This window comes from Myotis yumanensis, unplaced genomic scaffold (assembly GCF_028538775.1).
Source record: "Myotis yumanensis isolate MYYU_CA2020_CCGP unplaced genomic scaffold, mMyoYum1.0.hap1 SCAF_6, whole genome shotgun sequence".
In the NCBI taxonomy this organism is placed as follows: Eukaryota; Metazoa; Chordata; class Mammalia; order Chiroptera; family Vespertilionidae; genus Myotis; species Myotis yumanensis.
In genome coordinates this window covers 21,456,937-21,483,928 of record NW_027223757.1, presented here as the reverse complement: position 1 = coordinate 21,483,928, position 26,992 = coordinate 21,456,937, and the positions used below count along the sequence as shown (strand labels likewise).

At 38.1% G+C, this 26,992-nt stretch overlaps 2 protein-coding genes across 3 annotated transcripts in view; both read left to right on the top strand.

The window, feature by feature from the left end:
- The first annotated feature begins 9,644 nt into the window (after positions 1 to 9,644).
- Positions 9,645 to 26,992, top strand: part of LOC139012176 (trace amine-associated receptor 2) — a 29,078-nt gene continuing 11,730 nt past the window's right edge. Inside the window, exon 1 of the mRNA XM_070417716.1 lies at positions 9,645 to 9,745. The gene's annotated coding sequence lies outside the window, so the exon portion shown is untranslated. The remainder of the gene's footprint in view (positions 9,746 to 26,992) is intronic.
- LOC139012175 (trace amine-associated receptor 1) lies at positions 11,772 to 18,879 on the top strand. 2 transcript variants are annotated; one of them, XM_070417714.1, is made up of 2 exons: positions 11,772 to 12,794; positions 17,266 to 18,879. In XM_070417714.1, the coding sequence occupies exon 2, from the start codon at positions 17,382 to 17,384 to the stop codon at positions 18,396 to 18,398; it is 1,017 nt and encodes a 338-aa protein (XP_070273815.1). In that variant the 5' UTR covers positions 11,772 to 12,794; positions 17,266 to 17,381; the 3' UTR covers positions 18,399 to 18,879. The 2 variants fall into 2 exon arrangements, with proteins under 2 accessions (XP_070273815.1, XP_070273816.1); XM_070417715.1 differs by lacking the exon at positions 11,772 to 12,794 and adding an exon at positions 14,905 to 15,052.

Here is a 26,992-nt window from a genome sequence, read left to right as displayed (position 1 = left end):
TGCAAACAGCACAATTCGAAGAAAGACCAATGCTCAAATACAATTGTTAAATCTATCTTTTTGTACTTTGATGAATCAAATCATCCAGAGAGCAATTTTGACACTTCCACTTTTAAAGATTACAACTTTTGTTATCAATTTCTTGATGACATAACACACACACACACACACACACACACACACACACACACACACCGGCATATGCATTGGTAACCAGCTTCCAAGATGACCCCTAATTATCCCCACCTCCAGGCTCCATGGCGAGAGTATGTTTATATATTCTGCTATTAGCCTTGTAACTTACAATAAGTCTGAATTCATTACCACTTTTATTACAACACATATCTCTAACTCAGTTCTGCTTAAAAGTTTTCAGTGATTTTGTTTGCTCTATTATCCTATATAATAAAAGGCTAATATGCAAATTGTCCCCTCTACAGGGAGTTCAACGGGGAGTTTGACCAGGGGACAGGGCTGGCCAGCCAACTGCCCACAGCCCTTCCCCCCGGCCGGCTCGATTGCCCCCGTCGGGGAGGTCCAGCCAGACCCCACCTGTGCACGAATTCGTGCACCAAGACTCTAGTAAGACAATCACTTGGCTCTTTTTTTTTCCTTTATGTAAATAGTTTATTTATTCTAAACAGCAACACTGACAAAATGCCATATAAACACAAAGGAAGTGATGTGGAAACAAGAGGCTGGTTGACTTTGGATCTGAGGATCACAGCAACCCAATCCAGGTTCTGCGGAGAGAAGGACAGAGGTGTGAGGGAAGGGGACAGGCTGGTTTCTTTTTCAGACAGCCAGCTGGAGGGTACGTGTAGCTCTGCCAGTGGGAAGCATGCCTGCACCCATGAGCAAAGGGAACTAGCTCCTCAGGGACTGATAGAAGTATAAAAGTTCATAATTTTACAGCAGTTGAAATCCTGATCTCAATATTAAAATAAAAGCAAGTTTAACATAGCAATCAAAATACAAAAGACTGAAGGAAGAGACCCTGTATGAAAAACTGAGCATTCAGCAAGTGGAGAACTGTGTATAGTGGTGGAAATGGAAAATGGCGCCCGCCCACCTCCCCTAGGTGACTAGTAATTGTATAGAGCAACACTAGATCTGCAAATCACTTGGCTCTTTACCTAATATTGTAATTTTTTAATATATTTTATTGATTTTTTACAGAGAGGAAGGGAGAGGGATAGAGAGCTAGAAACATTGATGAGAGAGAAACATCGATCAGCTGCCTCCTGCACACCTCCCGCAACCAAGGTACATGCCCTTGACCAGAATCGAACCTGGGACCTCTCAGTCCACAGGCCGACGCTCTATCCACTGAGCCAAACTGGTCAGGACTAATATTGTAATTTTTGGTGTGTGTATTTTTTTTTTCTTCTTTCAAGATTTTATTTTTAAATTTGTCTAGAATTTTATTTAGGTTGATGAATTTACATAAAATAGTTTGCCTATAATCCCTGGGATTTGATGAATAAAATAAATGGATCACTTTATGAAAAAAGTTTCTCTCTTTGTCGTTAATCTTTTGCATTTTAATCACGATTTGTCTTGTTTGGGACTCTGCACTTTCTGGGCTTGTATGTTTATTTTCTTCACCAGTTTAGGAAAGTCTTCTGTCATTATTTTTTCAAATAGGTTTTTAATGTCTTGCTCTGTTCTTTCATTTGGGACATGTTTTTCTTTCTCCTCATTTTGGCAGCCTCCCTGTGTTTGTTTTATGTATTATGCAGGCCTGCTGCCTCTCCCAAGCTTGGTAAAGTGGCCGAATGTAGTAGATGTCAGAGTCCAAGACATCTATTCACCTGAGCTGGGTCCTCCAGGTGCCCCCTTCCTGCATGGGCTGTGTATACTCTCCTATTGTGATTGAGACTTGATTACTGTTGGCATGTTAATGGAGGGATTTATCCCCAGGCCATTCAGCTGCAAAAACTGACTGAGACCACCATGGATCAGCTGTGCAGGGACCAACCACAGGGAGCAGGACTTACTTCAGTGGGGCTCTGGTATCTGCTGAGCTTGCCTTTTGAGTGTCACTTGTGGAGGTGTTTGGGTGGTGCTTCGACACGGCCTGAAACATGGTCCACTTGGTGAGCTGGATCTGGAGCTTCCTAGTAGGTGCAGACCAAGGTCAGCATCTGTGCCTTGCCTCGGGCTACCCAGCATGAGTTACAAAGAGATCTGCAGATGGCTGCTACTTGTGCTGGGCTTACCTGTGCAGGTGCCTAGCAGAGGCCTAGCTGCAAACAAATGCCAGCTGGCGCTTGTGTCGGGTCTGGGGTCACTTAGTGAGAGGTATGGGCTTGCCGAGGCCAGATGCTGTTTGAGAGATTTTAGTAAAGTCTGAAGCATGAGCCAAGACAGGCCACTCGTATAGAAAAGCCACTGGAAGCGTCTTGGGTGGGCCTGCAAGTTGGGAGAGGCAGGGTCTCAGGGAATCACCAGGGGAGGGCAAACAGTGATAGCCAGGTTGATGGGGACGACTCAGACATGGCACCCGCCTGCCTGCTCTATGGGGAAAGGGCTCAGAAAAGGAACAATGGCCTCTGGTAGCACTTCTGTATGGGTGAACACCGCACCCCAGCTCTCCGCCTGGTATCAGACAGTTCAGTTCTTCCGTGTATGCACCTTTCAAGCTGCTGCCCCAGTGTGGAGCTCAGAGCAATTGAGTCCCTCAGTGATGATTAAAGACAGATTTTATTTGCATCCTTGCCTTGTAAGAGCAATATGCCACATTCCTTATAGTCAATACTAGAGGCCCAGTGCGCACGAAATCATGCGTGAGAAGCTCGCTTCAGCTTGCCTCAGCTGGCCGCCCTGCCCTCTGCCACTGGTAGCTCTCCTCCGCTAGTAGCTCTCCGCCGCTAGTAGCTCTCTGCTGCTAGTAGCTTGCGCTCTGCTCCGCCCACCGCTAGAGCCATTGCTTGTCTGATGGTGACGGCATTACAGCGTGACAACCACAGGCCTTTTATTAATATAGATTGTAGCTTTAATAGTCACAGCCTTTTATAGAATGCAGGGTGAGGGCTAAGGTGTAAGTAAATGATCAATATTAAAATATATATCATTCTGGAACAAAGATTGAAGTTAGTTGGTCATATCTGTTGGTATGGCATAGAGAATAAAAGTTTCCCTTGAGACGTTGGGAGAAGACTGTCACCATAAAAAGTGGGAAAACTTTGGACTTAGGAGGTAAATTTAGACCGATCAATGAAAATGTGTCCACAGAAGAGTAAGCTCTTTTAATCTTTCTATTTTGAAATCAGTTCCATATGGTGGTCCAGCCACTGAAATATAGCAAGAGCTCTTATCAGGGTAAATAGCTATTTCGCCACCAAACCTAGAAACTTTGAACTCCTGCCAAAGCAAGTAAGGCCCACCTGTTGGTATGGTGGTAGATTACCTGATAAATAGTTAATGTTTGGGTAATGTGCTTTGTAGACATGTTGAATGGATAAACTTTGAATTGAGTTATGGAAATATGAGTATCACAAAATACTGTTTTTACAGATTACAATGTTGATTTAACTGAAATTGATTGTGAACCAGCTCATTTTTTTCTTTCCTTTTATGACAAAATCTCATATTGCTCCATCAAAGACAATTAACTGAGGGTTTATTTGCTATCACAATATGAGTGAAAATTAATTGAAAAGCCTGTCATTGTGTGTACTCAGTTTTAGCTGTAGAGATGGATTATAAAAGCATTGTAGTGAGAAAATAAAATCTGATGGCCTGAAAATTTCCCTAAGTACATATATAATTTATTTCTAACTGAATGTAAAAGTTATCTTCAGCCCAGCTGGTGTGGCTCAGTGGTTGAGCATTGACCTATGAACCAGGAGGTCATGGTTTGATTCCCAGCCAGGGCACACACTCAGGTTGCAGGCTCGATCCCCAGTGTGGAGTGTGCAGGAGGCAGCCGATCAATGGTTCTCTCTTATCATTGATGTTTCTATCTCCCTCTCCCTCTCTGAAATCAATAAAAATATATTTTAAAAATAAATAAATAAAAGTTATCTTTGGAGATTATTGATAAAATATACTATAATATTTTTAGTGATTAAGACAATTACAAATACTAATTTTTAAATGTTTTTAAATTACTGTTAATATGTATCTCATTTGCTTAGCTTGTAATTAATAATGTTCCCTTGGTCAACTATGCATAGATAGATATTAAGTCAAGTTCTCAATAATGTAGTTATGTCATTTTTTCCTACCCAGCTGTTTGGAGGGTCTATGGCAGAAATAAGCTATAACGAAGGAACACACTTCATTTTAACTTTTTTCACCAAAATTCTTTTTAGTCATTAGAAGCTTGGAACTCTAGGGTCAGACAAATGTAGAATCAAATTCTACTGCTGGCCCTCAGTAGTAACTTAACGCCCAATTCTCAGTCTTCTCCTTTGTAAAGCAATGATGAAAACAGCATCTGTTATTTAGAGTCCTTATGTGAATAAACTAGAGATTTTATGTATTGCCTTCAGCCCAGTGACTGGTTACAGATTTATTAAAAGTTGTTCCTCTTCCCTGTTCTCTCTTCTCTTCCTTGTTCTCCTCTTACTCCTCCTCCTTTCATGTTTGACCCTCTTCCTTCTTTTCCTCCATCTTTCCTCTTTCACCTCCTTTTCTTCCTTATTATTCTCCTTTATTATTATTATTATTATTATTATTATTATTATTGACAGTAACCTGGCTTACTTGAGCAGTAAATTCAGGTTCTGTCTTCAAGAGTTCCTAAGATGCAAGACAAGCTCTGAGTAGCACACTGTGGAAGATCCACTATTACAAATCCCTGCTACTCCTTCCCATGGTGGGGAATAGTGAGAGGGAAGTTACTTCTTACTGGGTCTTTCCATTCTAGGGCACTTGGGAGGAGGAAGAAGGAATCCAGAAAGAAACTCACATCCTACAAAAGTTTGCAGAATGCTGCCCTCTCTATATCCATGTAAATATAGTACCTAGGTCAGATATTCAAGTTCAATAAGAAATAAATATTCCAGGCCCATGGACAGCTTCTTGTCTTTTGCAAAGCTGACAATAAAAGGCATCATTGTCATGTTCTGTACTAATATACTCTGCTAATCATGAGCCACTTTCACTAAACTCGCCAGAGACAGTTTATAGACCTGAGTGAGTCTAGTTTACACAACAGGAGAAATAAAATGGCAGAACAGAGAGATGGAACTTCAGTGGTAGGCCTGACTTTGATTCCTGGCTTTGCTACTTGCCTTGAGCATCAATCTATGTTTCCACAGTCTCAGGGTTGGCATGAAGATTAAATGTGACAGCACAGCATAGGGTCTGGGATACTGGAGGTGCTCCATAAGTGACTGATTGCTTATTACTCAGCTAGTTGGATATTCATTTCAGAACAGCTATAGCTTCATGACATAAGCTTGTTTGGGAAATCAAAATAATACATATAGTTCTATTTGCTAAAAATCATTTAAGGAGGAGAATAAAATAATTTATCCTTTTAGGAGTGCCTTTCAGGAGGCCATGACAGTTGTATCAGCATTTTCCACACTAGGAATGGTGCTGCCCAACTGACCATATGCAAGTGCCATGTCAGAAAAGACTCAGTTGCACACAATGCCAGGGGCTAAGCCATGATTTCAGGGACTTAAACCAATATCCTTTTTGCCAAGACCTTTTTCCCACCTACCTTAAATTTCACAAGCCGAGACATTTTTAATGTATTGAACACCTGATTTACTAAAGTTCTTTTAATGGCAAATATTTCTGGATGTGGTCATATTTATTTTGTAATTGAAATCTTGGAGCCATTGACAACCATTTACTCAGTATTCCAACAATGGAATGAAGTGGGAGAGCATCTGAGAAAAAGGAGAGGTGAAAAGATGTCAGAGAAAATTTCTAACCCCATCACCCTCAATCTCCCTGAGCCTGTGTCCCCATGAATACCTCTCCATAGTGTTAACTCTTACTTTACCACTGGTCTGTCCCAGTGGCTGACAAGTTCTTTCACAGTTATTCTAATCATACTAACAGATGCTTCTGGTTGGGGAATATAAATAAAAACAAAATCGCCTCCCAACCCAGAAAACCACTCCATTCAGGGATGGCTAGTGGAGAAAGAGAAAAAAGGTAGAGAAAGAAGAAGACAATTTTATTATTGAATAAGCATTGAACCGGAAAGTGATGCATCATGGGTAATCTAAGCTATTGCAAAGACAAAAAGAAACCTCACTCTTTTCTATAACCAAGCAGATGCAACCCATTCCATACATTGTGATGGCTAGTTTTAGGTGTCAACTTGACTGAGCCATGTGGTAGTCAAATGTTTTGGTCAAACATTATTTTGGGGGTTTCTGTGAGAATATTTTTGGTTGAGATTAACACTGAAACTCATAGACTGAATAAAGCAGATTGCCCTCACTAATATGGGTGGGCCTCATTCAATCTGTTGAGTAACTGAACAGAACAAAAACACTAGCTATCCCCAAGTAAGAGAATTCTTTCTGCCTGACTGCTCTTGAACTGGAACATTGAATTTGTTCTGCCTTTGGATTCAAACTGACACATTGGCTCTTCTTGGGTCCCGAATCTGCTGTCCTTTGGACTGGAACTATGCCATTGGCTTCCTGGAGACCTAGCTCACCCTGCAGGTGCTGAGACTTCTCAGCCTCCATAACCACATGAGTCATTTTTGCTATGGTAAATCTCTTCCTGTGTCTATATACAACCTGTTGGTTCTGTTTTTCCTGGAGAACACTGACTCATACATATATGTGTTCTTAAGATAAACAATAACTAGTCCTAAAGTAAGAGGACTGACAACACCATTTGTCACATACAGTTTATCCTAAATTCACTTGGTTAAATAAATTTTCAGGTTAAAAAAAATGACATCATAAAGAGAAAGGAAAATTGACTTGCACTGTAGTTTTGTAATTACACAAATGGAACTATGAAAATTCCATATCAATGTAATACTTTGATTTAAAAAGCTTTAGCCCTAGCCAGTTTGGCTCAGTGGATAGAGCCTTGGCCTAAGGACTGAAAGGTCACAGGTTCGATTCTAGTCAAGGGCACATGCCTGGGTTGCAGGCTCAATCCCCAGTAGGGGGCATGCAGGAGGCAGCCAATCAACGATTCTCTCTCATCATTGATGTTTCTATCTCCTTTTCTCTTTCCCTTCCTCTCTGAAATAAATCAATAAATATATATACACACATATATATAGCTTTAAAAAATGAGCAATTAATTTAATCAGTAATTCAACATTATTCAATCAACAAGTATGTATTGAGCATTTATGGTTTTCAGACACTATTTTAGGTGATAGTGAGACAGTAATGAACAAAGCCGATAAGGACTCTGATTTCCTAGAACTCTCATACATGAGGCATTATGCTTGTTTGCAAAGAAAACTCATTCACAAAATGAAAAGTATTTGTGGAATCTAATGAACAAAATAAAGTGGCCAACAAAATAGAACCAGAAGCACAGAGACATAGACCAGATTGGCAGGTCCCCGAGGAGAGGAAGAAGAAGGTGACTAGATAAAGAAAGTGAAGGGATTCGCTAAAGAATATATATACAGCCCTAACCAGTTTGGCTCAGTGGATAGAGCATCAGCCTGCGGACTCAAGAGTCCCAGGTTTGATTCCGGTCAAGGGCATGTACCTTGGTTGCAGGCACATCCCCAGTGGGGAGTGTGCAGGAGGCAGCTGATTGATGTTTCTAACTCTCTATCCCTCTCCCTTCCTCTCTGTAAAAAATCAATAAAATATATATATATATTTAAAAAAAAGAATATATATACATACCCCACTGACCCAGGCAGTATTGTGGCGATGCCCAAGGGAGGGGGAGGGGGGAAATGGGGCATACCTACAGTAATGTCAACATCAAACATTTTTAATAAAGAAAAGTACTTATATGATTCAGGCACACAGGAAACTCATTTTCAGAAAGATGAATGATATTTTCTATGTACTGTTAAGAAGTGAACTTGGGAGTTATTTCTAGAACCAACCTTAACATCCAGCAATTTCTGAAGCAGGAGTTATATTCACCCAGGAAAAGGTCAGCTTCATTTAGTAAAGTGTACTTTTTAATTTATGCTTTCTTTTTGCTTTTGCTATTGCAACTTTTGTTAATGGCCATTTATTTTTATTTTTTAAATATATTTTTTTTTATTTTTTTCAGAGAGAGGAAGGGAGAGGGAGAGAGGGATAGAAACATCAATGATGAGAGAGAATCATCCACTGAGCCACACTGGCTGGGCTGTTAATGGCTATTCAGACTATAGGTGACCTGTTGTGTGGTATCAGCATTTTCCTTGTGGCAGTGTTACGACAAAGCAGGAGAACAGGGTAATAGATATCAAGGGTTTCTTTCAGAAATACAGTTAATCCAGGTAGTTATTGCCAAAACCCGGTAGCTTAGAATAACAGCAACTTCTGCTCATGAATCTGTAGAGGCAGCTAACATAGCTTGGCATGTACTGTGTATCTGTATGCCCTGGACTGTTTCACATGCCTCTCAACCTCCGTGGACAAGGATGGCACAGACGACATTCATAAACATGTGAGTTCTCCTAATGCCTAGGCTTGGAACTGACACCCCTTTTTTCTGTCTACATTCTTTTGGCCAAAACAAGTCAAATGGCAAAGCTCAAGTTCAAAGAACAGGGAAATACCTCCCACTCCCAATGAAGCAAAGACAAAGGTAAAGATGCTAGGAGCATGAAGAATTGAAACCAATAATCAATCTATCATAATGACCTTGTGATTTCCTGTGTCAGTATGAGAAACAGATAGAAATAGAGCAGAAACTGCACTTGTTCAGCTATCCATTTTGCTATATTGAAGGCCCTGGCTCCATGTATAAGATGGTCATTTTGGAAGTTTTATATATAGGAATTGAAAAGAGGATGGACTAAATATGTGTGAGCATATAAACTCTAAGGCAGTACTTTCCTAATTGTGTTTAGTAACATTATGGGGTGTGAATCCCACTAATGAAAAATAGCAAATATCAGAGTGAATTAATTGAATGAGGTAAGGGTATTTTTAAATGAAAACATTTGCTCCTGTTACAGATGCGCACCTACATGTGTATTGAGTCATATCATAAAAGGCATTTCTTCCTAGTGGTTAAAAAAAGTTTGAAAGCCACTGTTTTAAATTAGTTTCTAACTATAAGATGTCATTGAGTCTAGGACATTCTCCTTTTTAGAAATATTTATTTTTAGAAATGGTACAAGTCATCTGATTTGAAAAATGAACAATTTTTCTAGTGCTAGTTGCCTCCTTTGTACCAGTGTCTAATACAGGAGCAGTTTCTTTTCAAATCCATCAGCAATTAAGGCAGTTTTAATGGACAGGTGCGTCCATTTATATGCTGTTAACACCCATGACTGTGGTGACTGGTGGCCCATGCTTGAGGTTATTTTTAAAGTATTTACCTTCTCCATTTAGCTTGCTCACTGCTAGCTTCCTGATGCTGGTTTAGAATAAAAGCACCTCCCAGGTATATTTCTCAATAATACTGTTACCTTGTGTCAGAAAGATTTATTATCAGCTTATCTTTTTCAGATTTCAATGTTTGCGTCATGCTGTCTGTTCGCTGTGGCCTATCTTAGAGCAGCAGTGGCTCCGGCCAGCAGCAGTTGTGCGGCCTCCTCCCAAAGGCAGCGTTTCTGCTGTCGGCTCATCCCTCATCCGGCTCATCTGCTTGCTCTGTTCACTCACCTGAGCAGGTAGGTCTAAATGCACTCACCCGACAGCCACGAAAACTGCAAAGACAGGGAGAATGCTCAGGAGAATAAGACTTATCAACGGTTTGGTACTTATTCATATGTTAATTTTAGGATTATTTAATGCAAAGACTAACAAAGGTTCTTTAAGTTTAGTTAGTTAATACCTGCTTTAGTAAGAGAAGCTAAAACATAGTTAAATATTTTAAATAGCTTGCTTTACACATGCTTTCTAAGATGTCAGACTTTTATGAAAACTTTACCTCTGGAAAGTTGGGGAATTTGGTAAGCTGAAATATGATTTTTTTTTTTAAAAAAATTATCTTTATTGTTAAAAGTATTGCAGATGTCCCCTTTTGAAATATGATTTTTAAAACCTCCTTTTCTTGTACATTAAAAAGGAAATTCCTGTTGTGTACTTGGCTAGTTTTAGCAGAATAAAAGGAGTCTTCCTAGAGATTTTTGTAGGTTTTGAAATTAAAATGTATCGTGTTGTTACTATATACTAAATTACAAAACTAAAGTCTGGTTTGCACAACTATTATTTGGTAATAATCTTGGCACGTATCTGAATGACTTCACAGGTTAGTGTGCGTGTGTCTGTACATGCCACATATTAGATGAATTAACTTAAGAATCTTTCAGTTACGATTATTGAAATCTGATACGTATTATCTTATACATGTACACATAGCAGAAACACGCTCAGGTAGAGTCTATTGACCTCAATACTGCTGTAGACTGTTTTCCCTCTCATCTATGGGACTATGGTGATGAATAAGCAAACAGATGGATTTTGCCACGTTTCCTGTTTCTTCAGGATGAAAACAGTTTGCTTCCAGTGATGTCTTACCCTGAGAATCATGACCTAAAATTTGGAAATTCTGTTTTCCCTGCTTCTTGTCTCTTTCTTTCTCTTAAAACAAGTATTTTTCAAAAATATGCTTAGTATTTTAATAAAAATTATTGGATAAATTTCAGAGCTACAAACATTTTAGGAATAAAATTATTATCAAGTCCTAATTTGTTTCCAAATTTATAGGGTAAAACAAATTTGTGTGGGTTTAGCTCAGAAATTCAGCAAAAGTATGATTTTAATATGAAGGTAAAAGTAACTCATAGAAAGAATTATATAAGCAAAAGAAGCACAAATAATATAAGTATATTAATAATTACTTAACAATACTTTTAAAAAGTTTCACTTGAAACTTAATTCATATACAATACAATTGATTTTATTAAATATATTTCTTCTGATTATGAAAGTGAAACATTCTCATAGTAGAAAATGTGGAAGATGTAGAAATGATAGAGAAGAAAGCAAAACTCGCACATTATTTCACCACCCAGGAAAAATTATTGCAAAAATTTGATATTATCTTTGTTGTAATTTTTTGTTTTAATCTCAGCATCTCTGAGTAAAAAATATTAAGAATTTGGAGCATCCCATTCCATATCTATTTTCTGTGTGTGTATGTGTATGTGTGTTTGTGTGTTGCTAGAGAACTTTACAAAATTAAATTTTTGCTAGGCATCATGTGATCTAGTTGGGAAGTTGAACTCATAAGCCCCTCACCAACCCTGATAACAACCGGGATTTAGTGAGATAGTCGAGAATTTAAATTCCAGGTTAAAATTTAGTGTTTTGTCAAAAATGTATTATTTTTATTTCAAAAATCCTTATTTAGCAAGCATTGCATCGTGTCATATTATTATAATCATTTTTTAATTTAAACTAAAATTTTAATTCACTAATGTTCCTTTTATTCACCTCTTACTATCTAGAAAACTTTGGTTTGATTTTTTTTTTTTATTGTTAGAGTACTTCCTAGCGTTTCTCAGAAGATGGTCATCAATATATATTTGTTGTCTTTCTTTTACCTTCATTTGGTTACTGTTTGGCTAAATGTAGGATTGTTTACATACAATTTCCTTAATTGTTTCTAAGCTCCTTAGAGGCCCCTGGCTTCCATAATTACAGATGCAAAGTCCTATGCTAACCTGACCCTCTTTCCTTTTTACTTTTTAAACTGCCATATTGAGGCATAATTGATATGCAAAGAACTGCCCGTATTTAATGTGTACAATGTGATGAGTTGGACCTATGCAAACACCACCACCACCACAATCAAGGAATTTATATCCAGATGCCTATGAGGATTTATCCTTTATCTTTGGAATTTAGAGCCAGGCAAAGTGTATGTACCCAAATTTTTATTGATCCCAAGGAGAACAGAAATGAGCTAATGAATTCCTCAGTTCATTCAATCCATCTTTTATTCAGTTTTGAATGTTCTAGACATTTTCCAGGCCCTGGGGGCTATAGCAGTGAATAAAAGACAGTTCATTTCCTTATAACTTACTACCTCTGTTTAATTTTTATCGTATTGTTTTTTTCCTTGTTCCCCTTTCTCCTCTCCTTTCCCTCTGCCTATAGTGACACTCAAGAACGCATCTTTTTATATTAATTTAAACATGTGTGTATTCTTAAAAAAGCTTTGTGATGTTTCTTATACATTCCTTTAATATGCCCTTAACATTCCCAATGGATGTTTACTTATTTGATTAACACACATATAAGGTGCTATTTTACAAATATTAACTTATTCCAGCCTCAGAAAAGCCCAGGAAATAGGTTATTTTTCTACATGAGAAAACTACAGCTTCAAGAGGTTGGGCAGCGTGTCGAAGGCTGCAGAATTAGTGAATGGCCAAGCCCAGACTTGAACGAGGCAGCTGGGCACAAAAGGCCATACTGTTCAGCACACAGCTCCAACCTCCCAAGTTCAAAACTGAACTCCTGACTTCCTCCTGCCTCTTGTCCTTCTCCAACCACCATCTTTCCCATCTCAGTAAGTGGGACCGCCACCGCCACCGTACAAACTGTTCAAACCAAAAGCCTTGCTATTTCCCTTGACAACTTTCTGCCAACCCACGTTCAATCTATCGTCAAAATCCGGCCTGCTGTATATCAGAACATATCCCACCTTGACCGCCACGCTCCACGGTCACAGCTGCTGCCCTGGCCCAAACCACCATCTTCACCCCGCAGGTCAGTGCCTTGGCTTCCTCATCTTCGCTTCACTTTTGTCCTTGCCTTCAGCTTCTGTTCTCAACACAGCAGACACAATGAATCCGTTAGAATGGGTCAGATCATGTGGCTGGATTCAAAGAGCTTTGGTACCTTCCCTTTTCACACAAAGGCAAAACTAAAATTCTTATTGTGGCTTCTAAGGCCTTATTCAGTGCAGCCTTGTGCAGCGTCTCTGGCGTCCCCATCTATTTTTCTCTGTATTGCTCGCTTTGCTCCAACCACACTAACTGTGCTATTTTGCAAACACACTAGGCATGCTCCCACTTCAGAACCAGTGCTCTCTGTACCCTCTAGCTCAGTGGTTCCCAACCTTTTTTTTGGCCATGCCCCACCTAAACATCTCTCAAATCCTGATGCCCGCTCCCTGTGACATATGATTCTTATTTTTCAAAAAGTGAACTATTCACGTGAAGGAAGCCTAAAAGGCCATTAACTTGGTCTAAACAAGCTTCCAAAAACATGGCATCCATGAAAGAGAAAATAAAAGAATGAAAGGACAGTTGAAGTACTGAGGAAGAAATCACTAAGAAATTGTTTGAAATAATAACAATAATATGAAAAAAGCAAATAAAGTTTCAAAACATATAATAGAGAAATGAAATGCATAAATATGTCATAATATATATTTATATACTGTATATGACGCCCCTAGAAACATAAGAAATGCAAAAAATTCACTGTTAATAACTCATTCTTGAATTGCCCCCCTTAAAAATCAAATTGTCCCCCTGTGGAGCGTGTGCCCCACATTGGGAACCACTGCTCTAGCTGGATGGCACTTCCTCCAGATGCCCACGTGGTTAGCTCCTCACTTTCTTTAGGTCAAATTCAAAGTCATCTTATTTTAGTCTTTCTTGGCTACCTTATTATTGGATCATTTACGTGGACAAAAAAAAATCATTACGAATTTGTCAAGGGTAGCCTTGGAGAAAGTGACAGGTGTTCAGAAGCTAACATCTCCAAGAAATAAAGAGAAATGATGTGGGAATCCATAGATGTCTATAGCAGGAGGAGATATAGTTTGAATACAGAACTTCAAAGCTTGCAGATGGTGGAGTTTAGAAAGGCAGGAGGAACAATGATCTGCAATGACAATGAGAACCTGAGGGCACTTACTCTTCCTCCAGGCCCTAGAGTGTAAAGGGGTTCTAGCGATGCAGGAGATAAATCTGTTACCTTTGGCAGAGCACAGGGGATAAAGTATTTGGCAGAGCACAAGGAATGAAGTATTATCAGAGGAGACACAATTGTCGTTAGAACCAAGTGAGGAAAGAATAGAGAAAAGAGATGAGGAAGTAGAGTGATGACCATGAGCTCCAAAGGGCACACTTGGAAGGGCTTTGTGAGTAATGGTACATTAAGAGATGGGCTCAGTCATTGTATACAACGGTATGGAAATGAGAGCCTGAGCAATTAGACATGGATGTTTGATGAAGTAAGGCCCCAAGGGCATGGTGGGATTAGTGTGGATGGCCCTTCATTGGGACGCTGTGAGCACTCCACCAGCGAGTTCCTGTCCTGCTGGACAGATCTATTGAAAACGATAACTCCTGCCAATATATTCTTAATTCACACGTCATTTTCAAACATCAGGTGATTAGATCATTTGCACAGAAGTGTTTGCTTAGCTAGATAATTAACGAGAGATTTATTAACTTTCCATCTTACTGTTGTATGTTCAACTTGGATAATTTGTATATACAGATAACAATCATTTCTAGCTATCTACATTTTTAAAGTTGAAAGAAAAGAAACAAAACCACTGTTATGACATGTTCTTAGGTAACCATTCAAGTCATGATATCATCATAGAACATTTATTTAAACAAGTACATCTAAAAACAAATTATAACACTTTTAAAAGCTCACACAAAAATGATGTGTAATATTCTTAAATTGGGCCGAAAAAAATATTCTATTGAAATGTCATTAATATTAACAATTTCCAAGATACTATGCCTAAGGCTTTATTTCTCTGAAATCAGGTTGTAAAAACATGAGTGAGGAAGCCTCTGAGTTGTTTAATTTTTATCTGGAAACCTAACATCTGAGATGCACAAAGAACAAGGCATCCAAAATTGGCAAATGACTTTTTCATCTTCTATGAATTTACTCTTCCAAAATTGAACACGCTTCCCCCGGCTCCCCACTTTCTCTTACTGTTTTTTAGACCCTAGTTTCTCCTGACTGAGTGAACCTACTCAAGATGACATCAGGTAGGAATGATTATTTAACTGACAGTTATTAATTAGCAACACTTGTAAATAGTTATTAGGGTGTGCTGCTTTGTTCCTTTAATATGTCAATAATATAAGTAAAAGAAAGAAGGAAAAGGAGGAAATAGAAAAAAAAGTCTAAGTAGAAGATTAGTAACTTAACCAATAGAGTTTAGTTGAGTGCATACTTAAACTTCATAGTGAAAAAAGCACTATTTTGGTAAATTTTAATTATAATTAAAATGTTGCTTAGCTCAATAACCTAGTTTTAGTCTACTGTTTGTTCTTTCATGAAATGGGTCTGGGTGTCTATTCTTTTTTTAATATATTTTTATTGACGTCAGAGAGGAAGGGAAAGGGGGAGAGAAGTAGAAATATCAGTGATAAGAGTCATTGACTGGCTGCCTCCTGCACAACTCGTATGGGGGATCAAGCCCACAACCTGGGCATGCGCCTGACAGGGAATCGAACCGGGACCTCCTGGTTCATAGGTTGATGCTCAGCCACTGAGCCATGCCAGCTGGGCCTGGGTAGCTATTGAAATAAATCTTATGATTCACTTCATATGAATATGTTTCCTCCTGGGAACAGAAGGTAGAAAAGGGGTTTGGGAATAGGTGTTTTAAATTTATTAAAATATGCATTTTACTTCCTAAATATTCTATTCATCCAGTTTTAGTTTTGGATAAATTTAGATTTCTATGTGGCCTTGGTCTGTACTGTCGGCCCAGAGCGAATGGGAAGAGATGAAAAGGAAGGCAAACTCCTGGAATTCTAAGGCTTGTTTTATTTTTTAGCAGTTTCACAATATAGTGTCAGGTTGTTCACTGATTGCCATAAATTTAGATTCTTTCTCCAAACTGCTATCTATCTATCTATCTATCTATCTATCTATCTATCTATCTATCATCTATCTATCTCTATTATATAATATATATCTATTATACTACCTATATATTGTAAAATATACTGCAAATTTCATAATTTAACTGATAATTACAGAATCATATAGTAACAAAAGGGACATTTTTAAATTGGGTCTCATGAAGCTTTGAGGTTCTTCGGTGAGGTATGAGGAGGATGCTAGTAGAAAGATGCATCTCTATTTTTAAAAGAGTTTACTTTTATCTGTTTTATGAATTGAAATGGTATGAGAAAAAATTGTAATGGATTTTAGAGCTTAAAAAAGACAAACAAGCTCCAGTACCAGGCCCACAGCCCACACTGAAGCTTGGGCTCCCTGGGTTCTATCTCAGAGCTCTTTTCTCTGTGCACTGCCTTCTTACCACACACTTTGGGTGCACATTTAAAATCCTAATAATTTGGGTCACAGCAACACTTCAGTTGATGCCATTACTCAACACATTCTGCATTCTTATATGAAAGTTCAAAGCTTAATGCTCTTGAAAATAGTTTCTCTGAGTTGATTTTTTTCTGCAGTTAAAACACACACACACACACACACACACACACACACACAAAAAAAAAACAAAACAAAACAAAAAAAAACCCTGGGTTAGTAAAAAAGAAACTGTACTAGTAACCAAGACATCAGGTTATGTTCCAGCTTTAATGGTTTTATGAACTAAGCCTCAATTTCTTGCTAATGAAATTGTCATGTCTTCCTTATAAAGAATCATGTTGCTATTATCGATGTCAAAATGTTAAATGAAATAATGCATGGAATATATGTGTAAGTGCTTTGCAAAGTGGAAGTAAAGGTATATATATTTCTTTCCACTATAATCAATTATAAAATTTAAAAAATTTTAAAATGTGATCAAATGCAAAAACAGGCATTACTTCTGTATAAGAGACACATTTAAAATATTTCTTTTTTTTTTTTTTTTTTTTTTTTTACTAAGGCATTTCAATTCTAAGCTTTTGGGCAATTTGTATCTACCTTTTAGAATATGAGCTTCCCTTACAAAACTCCCATAGATTAAAACATATGAAAAATTCATCATTTGGTCTCTGACTTATAAAAGTGGCAGTTTTATATATTTCAACCTAATAATTCACCTTTTCATTTCTAGCAAAGTATCTGACATCAAGTAGATGTTAAAAATTATTAAACTCAACTATTGAACAAAATTTAGAAATAAAAACTCCTTCCAAATAATTATTTTTCAGCAAGAAGTAATAGGTAAACATGTTAGAAGTAAGAGAAATCAAATTACCAATGATTCACTCTCTTTTTTTCCCCCTTCCAGGTTTTTGGGATAGATATATAGGAATAAAAGATGGAACTGTAACCTGACTGTGGATTTCTAAGGAAGATTCAACACACAGAGGAAAAAAATAAACTAGTGGCTAGCCTTCAGGAACAATGTCCTTTTGCCATAATGTAGTTAATATTTCCTGTGTGAACAGCAGCTGGTCAAATGATGTCCGTGCTTCCCTATATAGTTTAATGGTGCTCATCATTCTGACCACAGAGGTTGGCAATCTGATAGTTATTATTTCCATCTCACACTTCAAGCAACTTCATACCCCAACTAATTGGCTCATTCATTCCATGGCCACGGTGGACTTCCTGCTGGGGTGCTTGGTCATGCCTTACAGTATGGTGAGGTCTGTTGAGCACTGCTGGCCGTTTGGAGAAGTCTTCTGTAAGATTCACACCAGCACTGATATCATGCTCAGCTCAGCATCCATTTTCCACTTGTCCTTCATTTCCATTGACCGATACTATGCTGTGTGTGACCCGTTGAGATACAAAGCCAAGATCAGTATCTTGGTTATTTTTGTGATGATCTTCATCAGCTGGAGCATCCCTGCTCTTTTTGCATTTGGAATGATCTTTCTGGGGCTAAACTTCAAAGGCGCTGAACAGATGTATTACAAACACGCTCATGGTTCCAGGGGCTGTTCCGTCTTCTTTAGCAAAACACCCGGGGTCCTGGCCTTTATGACTTCTTTCTATATACCTGGATCTATTATGTTGTATGTCTATTATAGAATATATTTCATAGCTAAAGGACAGGCAAGATCGATTAACAATGCAAATCAGCAGCTTCAAATTGGATTGGAAGAGAAAAATGGAATTTCACGGAACAAAGAACGAAAAGCTGCAAAGACTTTAGGGATTGTGATGGGGGTTTTCCTCATATGCTGGTGTCCTTTCTTTGTCTGCACAGTCATGGACCCTTTCCTGGACTATACTATCCCACCCCCGTTGAATGATGCCTTGATTTGGTTTGGCTACTTAAACTCTACTTTTAATCCAATGATTTATGCATTTTTCTATCCCTGGTTCAGAAGAGCGTTGAAGATGATTCTATTTGGTAAAATTTTCCAAAAAGATTCATCTAGGTGTCAATTATTTTTAGAATCAAATCCATAGAATTACAATACCTTACTGTTTTGCAAAACAACTGGTGGTGATATTTATGAACACAGTGTAATCAACTACATGCATCAACTGCATGGTCTTTAAGTCAGTTACTTGATTTAAAGAATGTATAAAGAGACAGGACGATTATATCTTGCTTCCTACTTGGGATGTAGTACATATGATCTTTGCCATTCTTACCATACATATGAAGCTTTGCAAGTCCAGAATGTAAGGTACTACATTTAAAAAAACTTTTCCTGTTTTTTCAGGTACCATAATGGAATTGAAAGTGGTCCTCTACTCAGATATTCAGTGGTAGAAACCATAGGTTGCATTGGAAATGCAAATTAGAGTACTTTGTCATATATTTGCTTGAATATGTACGGTTGTGTTGTTATTATTGTTGTTTTTTGGTAAAATTACACATAAATATTATCTTTAAATAATTATTTATATAGCTTTGCTTGTTATATGTACTTTGTTGTGTTTTTTGGTAAAATTAATTAATTTTAGCTGATTTGTAATCAGCTAAAATTACACATAAATGTTATTTATTAAATAATTATTTATATATACTTTGCTTTTTACCACAAATCCTTATTTATATATATTCTAATTATTTTTTACGTTTATTTTTTTACTGTTTGTATTATAATTTTTAAATATCTCCATTTTCATCTTTTGAATATAGGTATTCCTAATTCTCATACTTGTAGGAAATTTGAAAAATGAAGAAAAAATATCATAAAGCAACATAGGAAGAAAAATATCACTTATAGCTCACTTCCTGAAATAACTATATCATTTAAAATTCTTAAAAACATCATTTTTGAGTGATTATATATTTCATTGTATGAATGTACAATGATATCTTTTAACTATTTCCCTTTTATTGACCACATAGGTTTTTTAAAATTCCTTTTATTAAAAAATAGAAATTAAATTAGTTTCTGCCTGTTACCTGCTATTGAAGTCCATGAAATTATCTGGAAGGATTTTAACCATATTTCAAGATTATTCTTGGTACGTAGGACTCAGAATGTACGCTACATGAAGTAAAACACATTCACTTGCTGGGCTCTAGGCTGCACCAAAAGGGAGGCTGTCATCCATCAGAGCAGGGACACCGGAGGGATAACGAAAGGCATCATCAGAGTAGACAGGCCACGCCCATCAGGATGGCTATACAAAGAGAGGGACCAGCGGTGGTTTCAAATAAGATCCCCGGAAAGGAAGTGAGCAAACATTCTAAATGATGAGCATTGATTTGTCACTGAGCTGTTTCTCACTCAGATGTCTCACGGTCTCTTGCTTGCTGGTAGCACCAGCGGCTTGGATTTAGCTATTTATTAATAGTGACTTATGGTGCTGAGTAAGTTTGAATAAGGCAGCTAATTTTGAATGAAACGGAAGTTCCTGCATGTAAATTTCTGTTCACAAACCTGATGATCTGAGAACCTGTCAAATCCTTTCATCCATTACAGTCTGTTTCAGGACTTTTTTTTTTTTCGTTGATCTGACTAGATTTTTGTTCTAGTCCATTTAAAAAACATTATGAGGCATCTTTTCATTTAGTGTAGAGTAAGGCAAGTTGCCTCTAATCATTCCCAGTTTCAAAAACTCCCTGGACTTTTGTTTAGAGAATAAAAGCATTTAGACTTTTTTCTATACCTTACAGCAAGTTTCTGTGGTGTTCTTCATTTGTACCCACACATTTAAGATTATTCCTAGGTGTTTTGTACCTTTGGGTTGTGTGTTCTGTCTACTGTGAATGAATCTTTTTAAGCCATTATATTTTCTATGTAACCATTAGCGTTGGCATACAGTAAAAATTGATTTTTGCTTTTTCAGTTGACTTGTTTGGGTTTTCACGAGACTTAGTCATATTATCCTCAAGCAACTTTAGTTTTATCTCCTTTCTAATAAATATGATTCTTATTTATATTTCTTTTTTTAAAATATATATTTTATTGATTTTTTACAGAGAGGAAGGGAGAGAGATAGAGAGTTAGAAACATCGATGAGAGAGAAACATCGATCAGCTGCCTCCTGCACATCTCCTACTGGGGATGTGCCTGCAACCCAGGTACATGCCCTTGGCTGGAATCGAACCTGGGACCTTTCAGTCCGCAGGCTGACGCTCTATGCACTGAGCCAAACCGGTTTTGGCTATTTATATTTCTTGATGTACTTTATTAGCCAGAAATTTCTAGAGCAATAGTGATAGCAGTCATCCTGTGTTATATTTATTTTAAATTACTCTCTAGGCTTTAATATTGAATCCTCATTTTTCTTGGGATAAATTCATGACTCAGATAATTCTACCTTTTCCACTTAGCCCTAAAGCCCTTATAGCCTGTTTTTATAGCCTGTTTTTCTTTAATGCTTATAATAAGAGATAACCCATAACCCACCCTTTCAGCAAAACAAAAAGTAAGACTTACCTTGTTACCATATTTCCCAGCTTTACCCTAGCTTCCATTTCTTCATGCAGAACGTATTTTTAAAAAATATATCTTTATTGATTTCAGAGAGGAAGGGAGAGGGAGAGAGAGATAGAAACATCAATGAGAGAGAGATTCATTGATCGGCTGCCTCCTGCACACCCTCTACTGGGGATCGAGCCTACAACCAGGGCATGTGTCCTTGACTGGAATCTAACCTGGGACCCTTCATCCCCAGGTGAACGCTCTATCCACTGAGCGAAACTAGCGAGGGTCATTACATTTTCTTTTAAAAGGTAGTGTAGAATTACATTATCTTCTTTCTTAATAAGTTTCACAACTACAATTATGCAAAAGACTAACAGAAGATTTACTCCAAGGTCTACACAGAAGAGAGTTAACCTGTCGGGCCCATCTAGTTCAGTGGTTGAGCATTGACTTATAAACCAGGAGGTCAGGGTTCAATTCCTCATCAGGGCTCTATTCCCAATAGGGGGTGGTAGCTGATTGATGATTCTCTCTTACTGATGTTTCTCTCTCTCTCTCTCTCTCTGAAATCTATAAAAACATATTTTTGAAAGTAAATAAATAAGCAGAACGGAGTTAACCTGATGACACACTTTTGCAATGTTAGTCTGAGAACAGAAACCTCGCAAGGGATTAATTTCAATAGCACCCTCTTCTAAGCATTTAGAGACCACCCTAGCAAGGGATTAGGCTCTACAGTGACCTCTTGTGGGCATTTAGCTAACAGCACCCTAGTAAGGTTTAACCTCAGTAGCGCCCTCTGGTGGTAATTCTAAAAACAGCACCCTAGTATGATATCAGACTCTATAGCGCCCTCTTGTGGGCACTTAGGTAAAGTACCCTTGTAAAGGATTAGGTTCAATAGCGCTCCCTCTTATATGCAGTCTAGAGAAGAGCACCCTATTAGGGAATTAGTCTCATGTGGGCATTGTCCAAAGAGCACCCTACTAAAAGCTTGGGCTCAATGATACACTCCTGTGAGCATTCTAGAGAACAGCATTGTTTTAATGGATTCAGCTAAATAGAGCCCTCTTGTGGGCATTCTGAGAACAGCACCTTAGTGGGGTATTAGTCTCAATGGCACCCTCTAGAGGACACTGTGAGAACAGCACCCTAGTAGGGGATTAGTCACAATAGTGCCATCTAATGGACATTCTGGGAACAGCACCCTAATAAGGGAATTGTCTCAATATCGCCTTCTGGTGGGCATTGTGAGAACAGCATCCTAGTTTGGGATTAGGCTCAATAGCACCCTCATGTGGGCATTATCAGAACAGAATCCTAGTAAGGGATTAAAATCAATAGCGTCCTCTTGCAGTCATTTGGAGAACCACACCCTAGTAAGAAATCTGCAAGTAAAAAAAAAAAATCCTTGTCTCACAGCTCAGAATGTCCATTAGATGGCGCTATTGAGACTAATCCATTTTTAGAGTGCTATTTTCAGAATCTCCACAAGAGGGCGCTATTGAAACTAATTCCCTAGTAGTGTGTTGTTCTCAGAATGCCCACAAGAGGGTACTGTTGAGAATAATTTCCTACTATGGTGCTGTTCCAAGAATGCCCACTTGATGGCGCTATTGAGACTAATCCCTTTCAAGGGTGCTGTTCTCCTAATGTACAGTAGAGGGCGATATTGAGACTAATCCTTTATTAAGATGCTGTTCTCATAATGTTCACAGTTAGGCTCTATTGAGACTAATCGCCTACTGGGGTGCTGTACTCAGAATGTCCACTTGAGGGTTCTATTGAGCCGAACCCCTTTCTAAGATGACAAAAGTTGCCAAATTTTAACCCCTAGAGTGCTGGGGAGTGCAATTGCGCTCCTCCTATCTTTCGCCAAAATTGCCAGGAGCGCTATCAAAGCTTCGAAATGGCATCCAGTTCTAAGTCTGCTTATATTAGTGATGATGATATTGCTAAATATGTCAATGTAGTAAAGGTTTCCTTAAGTTTTTGAATATGTAACTTCATTTACTTGTGATTCATAATTTTTTTCCTAAACTGCTGTAAAATCAGCAAAAATGCCTTGGCAATTTTAGCATAGTTCCTAGGGTATTGGTTGGCACTCAAAGGGTTAAAGATGGAATAAAAGCATTTTGACATTTTTCTTTACCTTACAGCAAGTTTCTGTGGTGTTCTTCATTTGTTTCCACACATTCTTCTTAAAATTATTGCTAGGTGTTTTGTGCCTTTGGGGGGAAGTGTTTTGTCTACTGTGAATAAATCTTTTTAAGCTATTATATTTTCTATGTAACCATTAGCGTTGGCACACAGTAAAAATTTATTTTAGTTTTTTCAGTTGACTTGTTTGGGTTTTCACTAGACTTAGTCATATTATCCTCAAGCAACTTTAGCTTAACCTCCTTTCCAATAGCTATGATTCTTATTTGTATTTCTTGATGTACTTTATTAGCCAGAAATTTCTAGAGCAATAGCGATAACAGTCATCCTGAGTTACATTTATTTTAAATTACTCTCTAGGCTTTAATATTGAATCCTTATTTTTTCTTGGGATAAATTCATGACTCAGATAATTCTACCTATTTTATTTAGCACTAAAGCCCTTATAGCCTGTTTTTGTAGCCTGTTTTTCTTTAATGCTTATAAGAAGAGATAACCCATAACCCACCCTTTCGGCAAAACAAAAAGAAAGACTTACCTTGTTTTGTCATATTCCCAGCTTTACTCTAGTTTCCGTTCACTCATGCAGAGGTATTTTTGTCCTTTGATTGTCTAGAGTCCATTTGCTATCTGTAATCCTTTTCAGCTAGACATAGTCTATTGAGAAATTTCTCATTTCAGCTAGATATAGTCTGTTGGAACTGTAATGAGAAGACTGGCTCCCTGCTCTTCCCCCTAGCTAAACAGATGGGTGAGTAACACAAGCTAAAATTTTCTTTAGAATTTAAACATTTAGCAGGGGGGAAAAGACAGTGATCTTTAGCAGAATAGTTAGCAGAAAACAATAAAGACATGTGGGTTTCCATTCCATCCATGTGTAAGACTATGACCAGACTGCTCTTGGTGTTGTCATGGTTCTTGCTTCTCAGACTCCAGAGCTGCCTGTCTGTCCATTTCGAAACTCAGTTCTTCAGTTTCTAATGAAGTCCAGATGGTCTTCTCAGAAGTACCCTTTGAGAATAACTTTTGATTGCATCCACAGAAAGAACCTTAGCTTGATATACTTTATTATGTTAAAGACAGTAAATTCGACAATGTAGCATTCCTTCCCCAAGTTCAGACAACTTCCCATCTAAACAGCCGCATTATTTCCCACTCTCCTCTCAAAGAGGAGTATTCATATAAACTTCATATAAACTTTCCAGGAAGAGATAAAAATAAAAGTACTAGCAAGGAAGTTAGAACTGACTTATTGTTCATAAAAATAATACCCTGGAAGTTCCATCCTAATTTTAAAGTTGGTTTTCGAAGGCAATAATCTAGCCTTTGTAGTCATATTTGTCAAGGAAGTGGGGCAAACCATATGAACTCCAGTTCATTGTGGATTCTGGGGAGTCACAGTTTGTTTAGTTGTACATCATCAACAAGAGCTTGAACTTTAACTTAAATGTATAAAGATACCCGGAGAACGGTTAGTATTTTTAAATTTAGTAGACTATGAAGTGTACCAACAAAATCATTATTGAGAGATATTTTGAATGCTGCACTAAAATAATCTACATAATAAAATAATCAGGTTAAGCTAAAGCATGTAAGCATTTTCCACAGTCTTTCAATATAGGTGCTTGAGTACATTAGTACATGGCAGACTGTAAAAAGTATTCAAAGGAAGTAAATTTGTTTTTGATGGGTCCTGGTCTTTTTTTCTCATGTCCTAAAGCTCGTCCTCCTAAAACCCCTTGCCCAGTTTCTAAGCTCCCAGTGAATTTATGCTGGTCCAACATTCTAATTTGGTTACAGTGTTTCATCGGGGTGGTTCTACTGTGAAGTCTTATCAACTTCAGCATCTAATTGGTTTCTGTCTTTGATTTTCTCCAGGAAAAAGAAATCATTGGCTCATACAAATTAAATTTATTAGCATATGGATTAATTAAAGTGACTTAGAAGCTTAAAGTTATGCCACTCACAATGTTCTCAATGGCAAACTTTCCTTTTCGTTAACCTATAAGTCAGATAAGTAATCACTGAGATAAGTTGTAAAATTTGTTTATTGGTCAACATTTTCACACTGTGATGTGTTAAAGTAGCATTTCCTAACTCTGGGCTACTGTTGAGGAGCTATGATATTAGTATAAATAATGTAGCCCTAGCCAGTTTGGCTCAGTGGATAGAGCATTGGCCTGTGGACTAAAGGGTCCTGAGTTCAATTCCAGTCAAAGGCACATACCCGGATTGCAGGCTCGATCCCCAGTGGAGGGCATGTAGGATGCAGCCGATCAATGATTCTCTCTCATCATTGATGTTTCTCTCTCTCTCTCTCTCTCTCTCTCTCCCTTCCTCTCTGAAATCAATATTTAACAAAATTGAAAAAAGAATGTGGATACTCAGGCCCTATGTCAAGAAGATGATCTGTGGTGAAGAGAGCAAACTTGGGAGCCAGATGCCAATGGGTTTAAATTCTGACTCCAATATTTATCGGTTCTTATTGGAACACAGTTACTTAAAAAATCTAAACCTTAATTTACTTACCTCTAAGATAAGGACAAAAATATCACCTACTTCACTGGACTGTTGATTATTAGTATGGGGCCTTGCACATAAAGCACTCAGCATACAGTGTTAGCGCTGTTTTCTGTCATTTTATTGATAAGTGCTATGTTGATGCTCACTCAGCATATGCTAAGGTAGCGTATGCAAAGAAATTGAAATAGGCAAACATTACATTTTCTTTTAAAAGTTAGTGTAGAATTACATCATCCTCTTTCCTAGTAAGTTTCACAGTTACAATTCTGCAAAAGGACAGCAGAAGATTTACTCAAGATCTACACAGAAGAGAGTTAACCTGTCTGGCCCATCTGGCTCAGTGGTTGAGCATCAACTTATGAACCAGGAGGTCAAGGCTCCATTCCCTGTCAGGGGCTTGATCCCCAGCAGGGGGTGTGCAGGAGGCAGCAGGCCGATGATTCTCTTATTGATGTTTCTCTCTCTCTCTCGCTCTCGCTCTTTCTCTCTCTCTCTCCCCCCCTCTCTCCCTCTCTCTGAAATCTATAAAAACACATTAAAAAAAGTAAATAAATAAGCAGAAGGGAGTTAACCTGATGACACATTTTTGCACTGTTAGCCTGCCATGTGTCAGTGTTTGGCATATAGTGTGTTTAAGAGACTGGGAATTTTTATTTCTTTAAAAATAATTTATAAAAATAGCTGTTTATTTACATACACATATATAATATTGCTATTTATCTGCAAAATGATTTCTCTGCCTGTCTAATGAATTTGATGTTAGCATAGAGTCCTGAGGCACCAGGGACGGCCTCAGGCTTCAGAGTCACACAAGCCTCACACACAGCCCGGTTCATATCCCAGCACTCTGTAGTTCCTGTGTTTTCCCTCCTTTGTCCTTTGTTCCGCAGCCCCCAGTCCCTGCAATGCCTCCTCCCCTACTCTACCTCCCTTAACTGGCTGACATTTACTCACTTTAGATTCATCTTGACAGTTATGACCTCTCCAGGAATTTCTCTATAATCCCCTTAGACCAGGTAGGCGTCTTCCTCTGACTTCCCAAAATATCCCTGCACTTCTTGTCAGTGCACTTCTGGTTATGTTAACATGCCCACTGTCCCCCTGGGCTGTCATCGGCAGAGGTTAGGCACTGTGTTTTATTCCTCGTACCCCGTGCTTGCACACCCCTGGCACAGAGAAGCCACTGGATGGATGTTTTGTAAGGAAATAAATCAATAGGAATAATAAGGTGTCCAGGGGAAGCGAGACTTGAGACCAAGTCTGTCTGGCTACCAACTCTACCCTCCTTCCTATTTCTGGAAGTGGGGCCAACTATGGGATTATAGTTGCATCTCCAGCCACGTTGAAGCAGATGTGCCTATATGGGCTGAATTTTGGCAATAAACATGCATTTTTTATGAATACGCACATAAGTAGGATGTTTTGCTTCTTTTGCATCAGCTAAAGTTTTCTTTCTTAGATTTACACTTTGCTTTTGCTTAATAGCCC